At 40.4% G+C, this 16,292-nt stretch overlaps 1 protein-coding gene across 1 annotated transcript in view; it reads right to left on the bottom strand.

Annotated features, from left to right (window-relative positions):
- RASGRF2 (Ras protein specific guanine nucleotide releasing factor 2) overlaps positions 1 to 16,292 on the bottom strand; it is a 224,169-nt gene that overhangs the window by 21,053 nt on the left and 186,824 nt on the right. Inside the window, exon 19 of the mRNA XM_061187956.1 lies at positions 8,679 to 8,791. Coding sequence (XP_061043939.1) covers positions 8,679 to 8,791 — 113 coding nt within the window. The remainder of the gene's footprint in view (positions 1 to 8,678; positions 8,792 to 16,292) is intronic.

The raw sequence follows: 16,292 nt of genomic DNA, 5'->3' as shown, positions 1-16,292 counted from the left end.
GATGGTGAGAGATGGGAGAATAGGTGGGGTAGTGTAACATCTACTCCCTGCTTGGCTCTGCAGGTGGCTTTTGAATTCTTACGGTGAAAGACGGTGGAACCAGGTAAGATGTGGAAAGAGCTGTTTTCACGAGAGACAGAGACTCTGGGTTGAGTGAGGCTGCTCCGGGACCCAGGTGGCACAGGGACAGGGCAGGTGGCATCTTTCTCAGCTTTTTGATAGGGAAATGGTGGCTTCACAAGACTGCCAGGCAGCATTCTCCACAGAAACCGCGCTGGCACTGAAAGGTCTCTCCCTCAAGTAGCCTCAGGGCGGTGAGCTTGAATAAAGACGCTGAGGCAGGAAAATGAGTGGGTTCATTCCTGAGCACATATGTCTGGAGACTTTCAGAATACTTGGAAGACTCTGCAAGGGACTAGAATTCTGGGTGGGCAGCTAGGGGGCACGCCACCAGTGGAATTGCTTTTTTGTTTTGTTTTTTATTTCTTTTTTTTCTTTTACAAAATAGCAGTAAGTGGGTTATGACTATGGGGGTTTCTTTGGTAAGAATTTTATTGAGATATAATTCACATACCAAACAATCCACCCATTTAAAGTGTGTGTGTGTGTGTATATATATATATATATATATATATATATTTTTTTTTTTTTTTTACTATTTTTTAAATAGATCTTTACTGGAGTATAATTGTTTCACAATACCGTGTTAGTTTCTGTTGCACAACAAAGTGAATCAGCCATATGCATACACATGTCCCCATATCCCCTCCCTCTTAAGCCTCCCTCCCACACTCCCTATCCTACCTCTCTAGGTCATCGCAAAGCATCAAGCCAATCTCCCTCTGCTATGCTGCTGCTTCCCACCAGCCAACTATTTTACATTTGGTAGTGTATATATGTAGATGCTACTCTCACTTTGCCCCAGCTTCGCCCTCCCACTCCATGTCCTCAAGTCCATTCTCTGTGTCTACCTCTTTATTCCTGCCCTGCAACTAGGTTTATCAGTACCATTTTTTTTTTTTTAGATTCCATATATATGCGTTAGCATACGGTATTTGTTTCTCTCTTTGTGACTTACTCCACTCAGTATGACAGACTCTAGGTCCATCCACCTCACTACAAATAACTCAATTTTGTTTCTTTTTATGGCTGAGTAATATTCCATTGTATATATATGTCACATCTTCTTTATCCATTCATCTGTTGATGGACATTTAGGTTGCTTCCATGTCCTGACTATTGTAAATAGAGCTGCAATGAACATTGTGGTACATGTCTCTTTTTGAATTATGGTTTTCTCAGGGTATATGTCCAGTAGTGGGATTGCTGGGTCATATGGTAGTTCTATTTTTAGTTTTTAAAGGAACCTCCATACTGTTTTCCATAGTGGTTGTATCAATTTACATTCCCACCAACAGTGCAGGAGGGTTCCCTTTTCACCATTCCCTTTCCAGCATTTATTGTTTCTAGCTTTTTTGATAATGGCCATGCTGACTGGCGTGAGGTGATACCTCATTGTAGTTCTGATTTGCATTTCTCTAATAATTAGTGATGCTGAGCATCTTTTCATGTGCCTCTTGGCCATCTGCATGTCTTCCTTGGTGAAATGTCTATTTAGGTCTTCCGCCCACTTTTTAACTGGATTGTTTGCTTTTTTGATATTGAGCTCCATGAGCTGTTTGTATATTTTGGAGATTAATCCTTTGTCTGTTGTTTCATTTGCAAATATTTTCTCCCATTCTGAGGGTTGTCTTTTTGTCTTGTTTATGGTTTCCTTTGCCGTGCAAAAGCTTTTAAGTTTAAGTCCCATTTGTTTATTTTTGTTTTTATTTCTGTTACTCTAGGAGGTGGGTCAAAAAAGATCTTGCTGTGGTTTACGTCAAAGAGTGTTTTTCCTGTTTTCCTCTAAAAGTTTTATAGTGTCTGGTCTTACATTTAAGTCTTTAATCCATTTGGAGTTTAGTTTTGTGTATGGTGTTAGGTAGTGTTCTAATTTCATTCTTTTACATGTAGCTGTCCAGTTTTCCTAGCACTACTTATTGAAGAGGCTGCCTTTTCTCCATTGTATGTTCCTGCCTCCTTTGTTGTAAATTAGGTGCCCACAAATGCGTGGGTTTATCTCTGGGCATTCTATCCTGTACCACTGATCTATAGTTCTGTTTTTGTGCCAGTACCATACTGTCTTGATTTCTGTAGCTTTGTGGTATAGTTTGAAGTCGGGGAGCCTGATTCCTCCAACTCTGTTTTTCTTTCTCAAGGTTGTTTTGGCTGTTCGGGGTCTTTTGTATTTCCATACAAATTGTAAGATTTTTTGTTCTAATTCTGTGAAGAATGCCATTGATAGTTTGATAGGGATTGCATTGAATCTGTAGATTGCTTTGGGTAGAATAGTCATTTTCACAATATTGATTCTTCCAATCCAAGAACATGGTATATTTCTCCATCTGTTTAATGTCATCTTTGATTTCTTTCATCGGTGTTTTATAGTCTTCTGAGTACAAGTATTTCACCTCCTTAGGCTGGTTTATTCCTAGGTATTTTATTCTTTTTGTTGCAATGGTAAATGGGAGTGTTTCCTTAATTTCTCTTTCTGATTTTTCATTGTTGGTGTATAGGAATGCCAGAGATTTCTGTGCATTAATTTTGTATCCTGCAACCTTACCAAATTCATTGATTAGTTCTACTAGTTTTCCAGTGGCATCTTTAGGATTTTCTATGTATAGTATCATGTCATTGGCAAACAGTGACAGTTTTACTTCTTTTCCTATTTGTATTCCTTTTATTTCTTTTTCTTCTCTGACTGCTGTGCCTAGGACTTCCAAAACTATGTTGAATAAGACTGGTGAGAGTGGACATCCTTGTCTTGTTCCTGATCTTAGAGGAAATGCTTTCAGTTTTTCACCATTGAGTATGATGCTTGCTGTGGGTCTGTCATATATGGCCTTTATTATGTTGAGGTAGGTTCCCTCTATGCCCATTTTCTGCAGAGTTTTTATCATAAATCGGTGTTGAATTTTGTCAGAAGCTTTTTCTGCATCTACTGAGATGATCATATGGTTTTTATTCCTTACTTTGTTAATGTGGTGTATCACATTGGTTGATTTGCGTATATTGAAGAAACCTTGCATCCCTGGGATAAATCCCACTTGATCATGGTGTATGATCCTTTTAATGTGTTGTTGGATTCTGTTTGCTAGTATTTTGTTCAGGATTTTTGCATCTATGTTCATCAGTGATATTGGTCTATAATTTTCTTTTTTTGTCATATCTTTTCTGGTTTTGGTATCAGGGTGATGGTGGCTTTGTATAATGAATTTGGGAGTGTTTCTCCCTCTGCAATTTTTTGGAAGAGTTTGAGAAGGATGGGTGTTAGCTCTTCTCTAAATGTTTGATAGAATTCACCTGTGAAGCCATCTGGTCCTGGACTTTTGTTTGTTGGAAGATTTTAAATTATGGTTTCAATTTTATTACTTGAGATAGGTCTGTTTATATTTTCTAATTCTTCCTGGTTCAGTCTTGGAAAATTGTACCTTTCCAAGAATTTGTCCATTTCTTCATGGTTGTCCATTTTATTGGCACATAGTTGTTTGTAGTAGTCTCTTATAACCCTTTGTATTTCTGCAGTGTCAGTTGTGATTTCTCCTTTTTCATTTCTAATTTTATTGATTTGCGTCCTCTCCCTTTTTTTCTTGATGAGTCTGGCTACAGGTTTATTAATTTTGTTTATCTTCTCAAAGAACCAGCTTTTAGTTCTATTGATCTTTGGTATTGTTTTCTTTGTTTCTATTTCATTTATTTCTGCTCTGATCTTTATGATTTCTTTCTTTCTACTGACTTTGGGTTTTCTTTGTTCTTCTTTCTCTAGTTGTTTTAAGTGTAGGGTTAGATTGTTTATTTGAGAGTTTTCTTTTTTCTTGAGGTGAGATTGAATTGCTATAAATTTCCCTCTTAGAACTGCTTTTGCTGCATCTCATAGGTTTTGAGTCATTGTGTTTTTGTTGTCATTTGTTTCTATGTATTTTTTGATTTCTTCTTTGATTTCTTCAGTGATCTCTTGGTTATTTAGTAGCACACTGTTTAGCCTCCATGTATTTGTGTTTTTTACAGTTTTTTTCCTGTAATTGATTTCCAATCCCACAGCATTGTTGTCAGAAAAGATGCTTGATAGGATTTCAATTTTCTTAAATTTACTGAGGTTGATTTGTCCCAAGATGTGATCTATCCTGGAGAATGTTCTGTGGCACTTGAGAAGAAAGTGTATTCTGCCACTTTTGGGTGGAATGTTCTATAAATATCAATTAGATCTATCTGTTTTATTGTGTCATTTAAAGCTTGTGTTTCCTTTTCTATTTTCTGTTTGGATGATCTGTCCATTGGTGTAAGTGGGGTGTTAAAGTCTCCTACTATTATTGTGTTACTGTCAATTTCTCCTTTCATGGTTGTTAGCATTTGCCTTCGGTATTTAGGGGCTCCTATGCTGGGTGCATAAACATTTATAATTGTTATATCTTCTTTTGGATTGACCTTTGATCATTATGTAGTGTCCCTCCCTATCTCTTGTAGCAGTCTTTATTTTAAAGTCTATTTTATCTGATACAAGTATTGCTACTCCAGCTTTCTTTTGATTTCCATTTGCATGGAATTTCTTTTTCCATACCTTCACTTTCAGTCTGTATGTGTCCCTAGGTCTGAAGTGGGTCTCTTGTAGACAGCATATATGTGGGTCTTGTTTTTGTATCCATTCAGCCAGTCTGTGTCTTTTGGGTGGGGCATTTAATCCATTCACATGCAAGGTTATTACCGATATGTATGTTCCTATTACCATTTTCTTAATTGTTTAGCGTTTGTTTTTGTGAGTCTTTTCTTCTCTTGTGTTTCCCGCTTACAGAAGTTTCTTTAGCATTTGTTGTAAAGCTGGTTTGGTGGTGCTGAATTCTCTTAGTTTTTGCTTGTCTGAAAAGCTTTTGACTTCTCCATCAAATCTGAATGAGATCTTTGCTGGGTAGAGTAATCTTGGTTGTAGGTTTTTCTGTTTCATCACTTTAAGTATATCCTGCCACTCCCTTCTGGCCTGCAGAGTTTCCACTGAAAAATCAGCTGATAACCTTATGGGGATTCCTTTGTATGTTATTTTTTGTTTTTCCCTTGCTGCTTTTAATATTTTTTCTTTGAATTTAATTTTTGTTAGTTTGATTAATATGTGTCTTGGTGTGTTATTCCTAGGGTTTATCCTGTATGGGACTCTCTGTGCTTCCTGGACTTGGGTGACTATTTCTTTTCCCATGTTAGGGAAGTTTTCAACTATAATCTCTTCAAATATTTTCTCAGCCCCTTTTTTTTTTCTCTTCTTCTTCTGGGACCCCTATAATTTGAATGTTGGTGCGTTTAGTGTTGTCCCAGAGGTCTCTGAGATTGTCTTCAATTCTTTTCATTCTTTTTTCTTTATCCTGCTCCTTGGCAGTTATTTCCACCATTTTGTCTTCCAGCTCACTCATTCATTCATCTGCCTCAGTTATTCTGTTATTGATTCCTTCTAGTCTATTTTTCATTTCAGTTATTGTGTTGTTCATCTCTGTTTGTTTGTTCTTTAGTTCTTCTAGATCTTTGTTAAACATTTCTTGCATTTTCTCAATCCGTGCTTCCATTCTATTTCCGAAATTCTGGATCATCTTTACGATCATTACTCTGAATTCTTTTTCAGGTAGATTGCCTATTTCCTCTTCATTTATTTGGTCTTATAGGTTTTTACCTTGTTCCTTCATCTGTGACATATTTTTTTGCTGTTTCTTTTTTTTCTTTTTTTTATGAGTTGGATTGTGTTCCTGTCTTACTGGTTGTTTGGCCTGAGGCTTCCAAGACTGGAGTTTATAGGCTATTGGGTAGAGCTGGGTCTTGGTGTTGAGATGAGGACCTCTGTGAGACCTCACTCCAATGAATAGTCCCTGGGGTCTGAGGTTCTCTGTTAGTCCAGTGGTTTGGACTCAGATTAAAGTGTATATTTGAATGATTTTTTAAACTGCATTCACTTGTTTATTTATTTATTTAATATTGTTGTGCAATACTAAATTAGTTTTTTTAAATTGAAGTGTAGTTGATTTACAATATTGTGTTAGTTTCAGGTGTACAGCATAATGATTCAATATTTTTCCAGATTATAATCCATTATAGGTTTTTAAAGTTATTATCATGTCTTTTCTATAGACAAGGTAATGAAGCCTAAGGAAAGTTGAGTTTGACAAAGATGTAGCCTGGTTTTACTTGGGCTGTATTGGCTTGATGGCAGAAACTATTTTTCCCAAGAGCTACTGTCAGTGCTTTCTAATAATAATAATAACAACACCTGTAGCAGTAATATGAGTACTAATTATGTTTCAGGCATTGTGTTAACCTCTTTACACATATTACATCATGTGATTTTCACAACAACCCAGTGAGGAAGGTATTGATAGCTCCACTTTATAAACGAGGAAAATGAGGTTGAGATTGATTAAGAAACTTGACAGCTATTAGTGGCTGAGCGAAGATTTAAACCTGTGACATCCTGCAAAAGTTAGAATCAGACTCTGCTAGGTGTTACACTCCCAGGCTGTACCATCTACTAAAATTTCCATTCCTTATCAGTCTTACACTTCTAATTCTCAGGTCACTTACTCAGCAAAAAGAATTTGTACATCTTAAGCCTGATGAATAATAAAGACCTGAGATGGTAAGTAAGTTTCATCTGAAGTAGTAGTGCCAATCGGCTGAGTTCTGAGCTCACCTGCGAGTGCAGGAAGAAAGCGCTCAGGATTGATTGGTGATATCTGGCATGGGTGCTGTGATGGGACAGGCAACATGAGGGCCTCAAACTGGCCAATCCTGACAGCCTTTCCCAGTCTGAGCCCCACCCCACCCCCATTTCCCTGCCAGCTATTTAGTCAGACGTTCCTAGGGGCACACACTTCCAGAACCTAGCTTTTAATTATCAATGTTTTAAATACAAGGAGGATAATCAACTGTTCACGTGGAGAAAAGAGGAACAGCAATCACTCACAGATATGACCACTCATCCACCGATATCAGGCTTTATCTGAAGATGTATTTAGAATTTTAAAATCTGAAAATAAACATAGTAACTGAGTCCCTAAGCTCACTTAGATGTTTCATAGGATGGAAAAAGTGACAAAGGCTCTTAATAGTTTCCTAGGGTTGTCCTAAACAAGTACAACAAACTAGGTGGCTTGAAACAACAGAAATTCATTGTCTTAGAGTTCTAGAGGCTTGAAATCCAAAGTCAAGGTGTCCGCAGGGCCATGCTCTCTCTGAAACCTGTAGAGGAATCCTTCCTTGCCTTTTCCCAGCTTTTGGTGGTTTGCCAGCCAATTCTTGGCATTCCTTGGCTTGCAGCTGCATCACTCCAATCTCTGCTCCATCTTCACATGGCCTTCTCTCTGTGTCTCCCTCTGTCTTCCCATGGGCATCTTCTTATAAGGACACCACTCATATTGGATTAGGTGCCTGCCTGCCTCCAGTATGACCTCACCTTAACTAAGTACATCTGCAATAGCCCTATTTCCACATAAGGTCATATTCTCAGGTACTAAGGGTTAGGACCTCAACATACTTTTGAGGGGGACACAATTCAACCCATAATAGCCCACAGACCAAAGAAGGGTCTGGCTATGGGATCTTGAGCTAATGGGACCAAGAATGACTTGTAGGCCAATTGCTAAAATGGTACAGACCAGAATCTGGCATTGCTGCATCAGGGAGGGGCCTCCAAAGGCATGGTGGATTGAGCTAAATTGGACTCCCCTCTACACACAAACATTCTGGATAACGAAGAAACAACAATAGAGTTGAGCATAGAAGAAAGGAAGGGGTCTTTCCAGAGGCTGCGAATGAAGAGGGAAGTAGAAATCAGAACGGTGAAGGAGTACCAGGCCCTGGCAGATAGGGGCTGGGCTTTCCACCCCGAGTAGGGACAGACATATAGTGAGGTGGAAAGCTGTAACTGAAATGTCCACACAGACACATGGATGGCTGCCCTCTTCATGTAGAGTGGACTGGAAAAAACCCACCCATCTGTTCGAGAAGCTATAAGAAAGTTTGTTACCTGCTTGGATGCTTGGTGTAATGACAGACACAAGCAGCCTCTAGTGGGAAACCTGAAGTACAAGACTTTGTCACACTGAAGTGTGGGGTCCAAATTTATACAATCTACCTGATGTGGAAATCTCCACCTAAGAAGCTGATGGTAAAATTGGTCCAGGACCAGTGAAACAAGCTGAAGAAAACGCATAGCTGCTCTATGGCGGCATATCCACAAGCCAGGTGCACAAGACTCCCACAGAAACACTACAACCCCGCTCATAAACATGAGCTTGTAATAGACACTTAGAACCCACATGAGGAAAAAACACCTCTGCAATGCCTGCTGGACCTGCAGGAGAGGATCTTCAGGCTTTTGGTTCTACAGTAAACCACCATCTGCCCACACAAACAGGAGCGATTGTACTGCACACAAGTTATGTCACCCAGTCTGAAGTCTTCCCAAGGCAGCTTTCCCAGTGAGGACAGAATCCCTGCTGCCCCTCAGGAGTCTAATATACATCCTTCTGTTTTGACAAGATCTTATTTTCTATGAACACAGCACAAATCAACCAGTGTGATTAATAGGCACCTACAATTGCCTTTACCTCAGGATATTCGCTGTGGCTTTCCGTTCTTGGGGAAGAAGATCTGGGTCTCGCAAAACTTCTTCTAGCAAGTTTAGGACGTTCATCTTTAGTTCGTTGTTGAGTTCAAAATCCTATAAAATGAAATGGATCTTTTTAAATTTTAGTTTTGAAGGGTTTAGCTCTATGACACCATTCCTCGTGACAAATTTATGGAAATTAAAATGCATGGGCCCTAGACCCTTCCCCCTCCAGAGATTCTGACTTAATTGGTTTGGGATGGGGCCCTGCCACTAGCCTCCCTGGGGGATAGGAATTCCTCAAAGAGACATGTGCGCCCCTTAGCCTGGAACACTGCCTCCCCCCAGGTTTATTTCTATTCATCTCTCAGCTCTAGGAGGTGATACACTTTCTCCCAGGAGCCTTCTTAAGTTGACCGAGTGGGATAAAGAGCTTTTCCTTGGTGTTTCCATGGTACAACCTATCATAACTTACTGTACTATAAGGGCTGATTTAATTGTCTGGTTTCCCATTGGTCCGTGAGTAAGGTCAGTAACTGGGGCATAGCAATAGCTAAAAAAAAGATTTTTGCAAGAATAAAATCTGTCATTTGGGCAGTGTCTTGAATGAAGAACTTCAGTACAGGTATGCTAAAGAATAAATGATACACACCAATGGGGCCATGTCAAACAAACACAGGAGTGAGGTTGAAAGGGTACCCACCCAGCAAAGTTGGGACCATATGAACACCAAAATGATTAATGAGAGTAATAAGTAATAACCACCTGAATCAAAACCACCTGCAAGTCCCTACTGATGCCCACAAACAAATACATAAATAGAGAAATACATAAAGAGGGCGGAAGAGAAAACTATTCTTTACAGTGGACTCCCAATAAATGCAAAGGAATATAAGAGTTAGAAAATCACCATTTTTGACCAAAGCAGTAGTAACTGATCAGGTAAGGATCATGAATAGATGCTGAAATTTATGGGGAAACAGAATTAATAGTGTCAGAGTACTCCCCCCACAATGCTACCATTAGAGATTATTTATTAATTACAAAGGAAGAATCTGACAGATGCCACCTGAACCAAGTGATCAGAATTGCCATCACCAGTAATGGAGCAAACCAACATCATGAACCCACTAGTGTAATGTTCCGTGAAGAATCATCACTTAGTATTTTTGCCGCATAATCTTGCACCTGCATTGTGAGGAACCACTGGCCTGCACACTCCAAAAATGTTAATGTCATCAAAGACAAAGAGAAACTGAGAAACTGATCCAGTTTAAAGGACACCAAAGGGACCAGAGCTAAATGCAACAGGTGAGCCTGGATTAGATCCGGGATCGAGGGGGAACTGCTACACAGGGCATTACTGGGACAACCAGCAAAAACTGAGTCAGAACTATGTCCTAGCTGAGAGCATCCTATCCATGTTAAATGGTCCTGAATTTGATCATTTTGCTGGGGCTGTTTCAGAGCAGGTCCTTGTTCTTTGTTGGGGTGAGGGGAGGAGAGAGAGAATGTGAGAGAGAAAAGGAGAGGGAGGGAGAACACACATGTGGTAAACATGTGAACTATCAGTGATTCCAGATGTGTATCCGTGCATTTTGTTTAATTCTGACATTTTCTCTTGATTCGAAAATTTTCAAAGTAAAAAGTTAATAAAAAGGTAAAGTTGTAGTTCTTTTATTACATGCACTCTCATAAAATACCAACAGCATACTGGCAGCATCCTGGGATTGTCAGGTATTCAGAGGTGAACTGAATGCTGCCATGACTTGCTTTCAAGATCTGACTCTGACAGACGATCTTTGTACATGCAGGCATGAGGGTTTATTTTCCCTCCTATATAAAGTTACCTATTATAAGTACATTTTAACTTTAGGAAAACTAATTTTGAAGCACTAACATTCTGAATTCTTTTAAATGATTAGAGAGAATATTGCTAATTGCAATGGATCCAATAAAAAGAAAACAGCATACTTTTACTATATTTAGTAAATTAGGAGCATAAAGTCCATAATTTCACAAATTGTAGACAATGCAAAAGTCTAACTTAACTTGAACTGAATATTTGTGAGCCTCAGGTTGGTGGAGAACAGTGTCATTCATTTTTCTCAATATTTCACTTTCACTGTTTGACAATCAGTACCATTTCTTCGAGAACAGGAGCCAGTAGGGCCCCAGGCAACACCTTCAAGCTGATATATTTTCCTAAAATTTCACCTACTTATTGTCCAACAGCTTCTTGGCTATTGCTTTTCTTTTAAAATGTATGCGAGGAGGAGAGAGTAATACCTTGCTGCCGCTCTTTTCCTTTGTCCCCACCCCCCAATTTCAAAGGTAACGGGAACGATGTTTATAAACAGTTAATGATCTCACCTACTTCAATCTTCATGCACTACCAAAGGATTTCTCAGCCACCAGGAGTCTTTGCTTAATGAATAATTGATATTTATTATTGAGATGACTGAGTCCTGTAGCTATGTTGAATCTCTCAATGATGCAAATAATCTGATTATCATAAATGGATTAGTGTGAAGGACATCAAGCCAGTGTTTGGACCTTGTTGGGGGCTAATTAGTGGTTTAATCAACAAGCATCCCCAAGCACCTACTGTGTCCCAACCTGGGCTCAACAGGAGGAATGCTTCTGAGACCCCAGGAAGGCAAATTCTGTGAAAGGTCTTGTTAAAGCAAACAGAATGTAATTTGATTATTCTGAGCTCTGGGAAGACTAGCCTAAGAGAGACCTTTGCAAACTTGGTGAAATCTGCCCAGACACTATCTGAAGCACAACAAACGGTTACAGGTGAATACTCGCTTTGCTGAGGATGTAGCTAATATGAAGTAGATTAGCTAATGATGGCTGAGTATGAAATGTAAGAATTCTCACTCATAATTTTCCTTTACACTTGCACAGGCTTTTATCACGTTCAAAGTCACCTTCTGTATATGATTTCAGCTCTTCCTCAGCCGACCCAGGGGCAGGTAAGGCGGGAACCAAGATCCAGTTTCACACCCAGGTGGCTGAGGCTGACAGAATGTGATCACGTGGGGTGAGATGAGGCACACAAGGACGCGGCCGCGCGGGGACAAGAGCACAGATCTTCCACCTTACTTCCACCCGCGCTTCGCAAACTGTCACGTGCCCACGAATCACCGCAGATTCCGGTGCAGCAGGTCTGGAATGGGGACCAAGACTCTAATTTTCTAACGAGCTCCAGGGTTTTGCTGGTCACACTTTGAGTAACAAAACTTTGCCATTAAAAAAAATTCATGCAAAAAACAACTCAGAAACTGATAACAATCTGAATCCTGTGATGTACAACTTAGAAAGTAAATTTTTCTTTTTTCACCAGTGCATGTAAAATCCAGAATTGGCCGTTCAAAAATCCCTGTTAAAAACATAGTACCTACTACTCAATGAAAAGAAATCTGAATCAGCTAAAAGGCACTTGCCCTATTTAAACCCAGAGGTAGATTATTCACAATACGTCTGCCTGACCGCCATTTTGTAATTAACTAGAATCGCATTTTTGGCTACATTTCCCCAGGTCCTGAAATGGGAAACCAGAATAATGGGTGGTGGAGGAACACCGGCTCCTTGGCAAAGTCAGCAACCAAGGTGCCCACAAGGTGGCGCTCCTGGGTCGCCTGGCTCGTCGGGAGTCGGCAGCGCCTTTCCCGGACCCGCGGGCGGTGTAGAGCGAGCCAGGCCCGAGCCAGGGAGCTTCCGGGTAAGATGAGTGAACCCCGCGGCACCCAAGAGGGCCTGCAGTTATCCCAGCAACAGCTTACTTAGGTTAGTTTTCGTTTTCCAATTCATCAAGCAGGGCTGAGGAGGCTGAAGACTGGAAAAAAGAAACCACCCTGTTTTCAAAGAGGCAGAGCCCAGAAAATGTGAGACTTTTACATTTCAGTCTCTAAATAGGAGACTATAGCTCGTGTTCTTTCAGCAATTACTGAGCACCTCAATACCTAGGGCTCTGGGGGAGACACAGAACAGCCAACAGAAGTCTGGGCGAATGGAGGAGATACTAACCAATGAAATCCAGGGAGAGGGGCTTTAAGGGGGGGGGGGGGGGGGGGGGGGGGCATCTCGGGCTTCCCTGGTGGCGTAGTGGTTAAGAATCCGCCTGCCAATGCAGGGCACACGGGTTCGATCCCTGGTCCAAGAAGATCCCACATGCCGCGGAGCAACTAAGCCCGTGCGCCACAACTACGGAGCCTGCTCTCTAGAGCCTGCGAGCCACAACTACTGAGCCTGTGTGCCGCAACTACTGAAGCCCGCGCGCCTAGAGCCCGTGCTCCACAACAAGAGAAGCCGCCACAATGAGAAGCCCGAGCAGCGCAACGTAGAGTAGCCCCAGCTCGCCGAAACTAGAGAAAGCCCGCGTGCAGCAACGAAGACCCAACACAGCCAAAAATAAATAAATAAATTTATTAAAAAAAAAAAAAAAAAGAGGGGGGAGCATCTAAAAGCAGGTGAGACCCTGGTGCCTGACTGAGTCTTAGGAGAGGGGCAGGTCTGGGAACCCCCTGTAAAGAGGTGACAGTTTAAGCAGAGTGTCCAAGAGTGGAATGTGGCACACAGCAAATGCTTAGGAACAAAAAGTTACCAGCCGATGATGCGAGAATCCTCCAGGAGAGGTAAGCTATTGGGACATAAGGATATTTTACCAAGATTTTATAGACTCTACTCAAACACATTCAAAAATGATTAGGAGAGTCAATATTTTCTCTAGGTTAGTGAACAACTCCTGAGGTAATTATCATAACTGAGACTTAGTGAGAGTTTGCCACACGCTAGATGATATTCTAACCACCCTATTATCTAATTCAACCCTCAATAGCAACACAGTTACAATCATTATTATTCCCATTTCACATATGAGGGAGCCAAAGTACAGAGAATCTAAGTATCTTGTCCAAAGTCACACAGGTAGCAAGCGGCAGACCCAGGACACAAACCTGGGCAGTGTCAGCTCAAGCCTGAGTTTTTAACTGCTACGTAAGGACTCTCCAGAAACAGTGGTTATCAGTGAAGGAGCACTGGTGGCTTGGGCTGAAAGACACATCCGAACAGTAGCTGGTTACCGTGCTGAGCCTGGAACTATCTCCCACCTATACTAACAACCATTTGAGACACAGATCTTGAGACTGAGGTTTGTATGAATAAGACTAGACTATCGAACAGAAAAATCATCTGTGAGGCAATAAATCAGATTCTCTGGCACTTTAAAACTAACCCCTGTTGATAGTTTAGGCACCTTGGAAATTACCTTCGTTCTTTCAGGAGAGCAGAGTAATAATTATAATATACTACATATGGCCAAGGGAACTCTAGGACATTGGGAAAGGCTGATTCAATAAACACAGTTTGAGGGTAAAGAGAATTATGAGAGTAATTTTCTCACTGTAATCAGTACGGTGTATTCCTAACAGTGGCCAGAGTTTTTAAAAGGAAAGTGGAAATACTGCAGAGTGGAGTAAAACCCCATAAATTTTAATACCTAGACCGAAAGACTCATAAAGAAGGGGCTTAGGATGTGTTAGGCTCAAAAATAAGAGCCTAAGGTTTGACTTAATGATTTTCAAGAAAAGGAAAAGCAGCCTACTGTTTCATGCCTTCTTGACTACAGAAGATGAAAATTTTAATTGAAATTGTGGTGTAGATTTAGGTTAGATCCGGGCCATTTTGTCAAATGGGAAACTGAGGCAAAGATGCTGACCAATCTTCCCAAATCTACGCAAATCTACGATCTCCCCTGGATGTTAATGAACTAAAAATAACAAGCCTCTAAACCAGTGTGGTTTTCAGCTCTTCTGGGGAGGGGAAACTTCCTTTAGAACTTTAATATTGACACCTGATCCCAGGGGGGATTGTGCTGGCTGAAAGCTGGTATGGGGGACCCTGCCCATTACCTGCCTGGCCTTGTCTACCTGCCACCACCCTGGTTTGCCCACCTTCTCACCACCTCTGGGCAACCTTGACTCTGAATTGGGGTTTCTCACTGGAGAAGTGAACGGTAGAGTTTTCCAGCATTTCTCATCACCGAACTACAAAAATATTTTAACCACTATAAAATTTGGTTTTGTCTGCACTATAAAAAGAACAGCCTGGGACTTCCCTGGCAGTCCAGAGGTTAAGACTTTGCCTTCCAATGCAGGGGGTGCGGGTTCGATCCCTGGTGGGGGAGATAAGATCCCACATGCCTTGCGGCCAAAAAACCAAAACATAAAACAGAAGCAATATTGTAACAAAATCAATAAAGACTTTAAAAAAATATGGTCCACATCAAAAAAATCGTTTAAAAAAAAAAAAAAAAAGAACAGCCTAACTGAAAATTTTAAGGAAGGGCATTAAGTTTGGAAGGAAACCCTACAAAGCAATACCATAGTAATTCTAAACTTTCCAATACCTGTTCAACACTTACTAGTTATTAATTACTCATAAGATTTAGAATCTTCAAAGAGGGACAGGATAGATAGGAAATGTGTGCCTGACTATCATGTAGGATCTTATTATGTACCAGGAAAAGGTAGTAAAATCCAGATATAATTAAACCCCAAATTTGGTAAGCATGGGTGCTCCTGGTGGGCCCTCAAATATTTGTTGGATGAATGGATAAAAGTTCCTGGGAAGGGTTCTTAACTTTGAGACAAGTGGTAATAAGCTACCTAATTCTTCTTAAACTGGCAGTTTGGGAAATTAGTTTAGCAGATGTGAAGTGGGAGGCTACGAGGAGAAGGCACAATGCAAAGTGTGGAAGCTATGTCAGAACAAAAATAACTGGGAAGAGGCAAATGGCAATGAATGACACCAACTCAGCGAGAAGGAAAAAGCCATGCAGAAAATCATTTGTTTGATCATTTTCTAACAAATGACTCTGCATGTGAATGACTTGCTAAAATTCAGCCTCTGGACCTGAAGAGCTGTGTGTATAAGAATTTTAAATATTGCCCTACAACCTTGAAATCAGATAGCTCCCAAGCTTATATCTTTAAGGTTCAAAAGAGAATCAGCCTGTTTAAAAAGCATTTATCAGAAAAAAAGAGAATTTTTCCACATGCTGTGTTTTCCATTGGTTTCTAGATAGGTGGTTAATTGATATGGATTGTAGCTTTCAAGACAATGGCAAGGATTGGAGGGAGAAAGAAAAGTTTGGAAGGGCCTGGTTTTTTTTGTTTGTTTGTTTGGGGTTTTTTTTAACGTCTTTATTGGAGTATAATTGCTTTACAATGGTGTGTTAGTTTCTGCTTCATAACAAAGTGAATCAGCTATACATATACATATATCCCCATATTTCCTCCCTCTTGCGTCTCCCTCCCACCCTCCCTTATCCCACCCCTCTAGGTGGTCACAAAGCACGGAGCTGATCTCCCTGTGCTATGTGGCTGCTTCCCACTAGCTATCTATTTTACATTTGGAAGTATATATATGTCCATGAAGGGCCTGGTTTTAAGCCTGATTTTGTAACCTTCTTAGTTAATTAATGCCACATGCCAAGAAAAATTTAACTCGAATAAAAGCCTTAGGAAAATGCTAGAATGTGTTCTCTAAGCTATGCTTTGTTCTCCCTTCCTGGATTCATGAGAGGGGAAAAAACTGATAAACAGAT

The sequence above is a fragment of the Eubalaena glacialis genome, chromosome 4 (assembly GCF_028564815.1).
Source record: "Eubalaena glacialis isolate mEubGla1 chromosome 4, mEubGla1.1.hap2.+ XY, whole genome shotgun sequence".
Taxonomy (NCBI): Eukaryota; Metazoa; Chordata; class Mammalia; order Artiodactyla; family Balaenidae; genus Eubalaena; species Eubalaena glacialis.
This window is presented reverse-complemented; position numbering and strand designations above follow the sequence as displayed.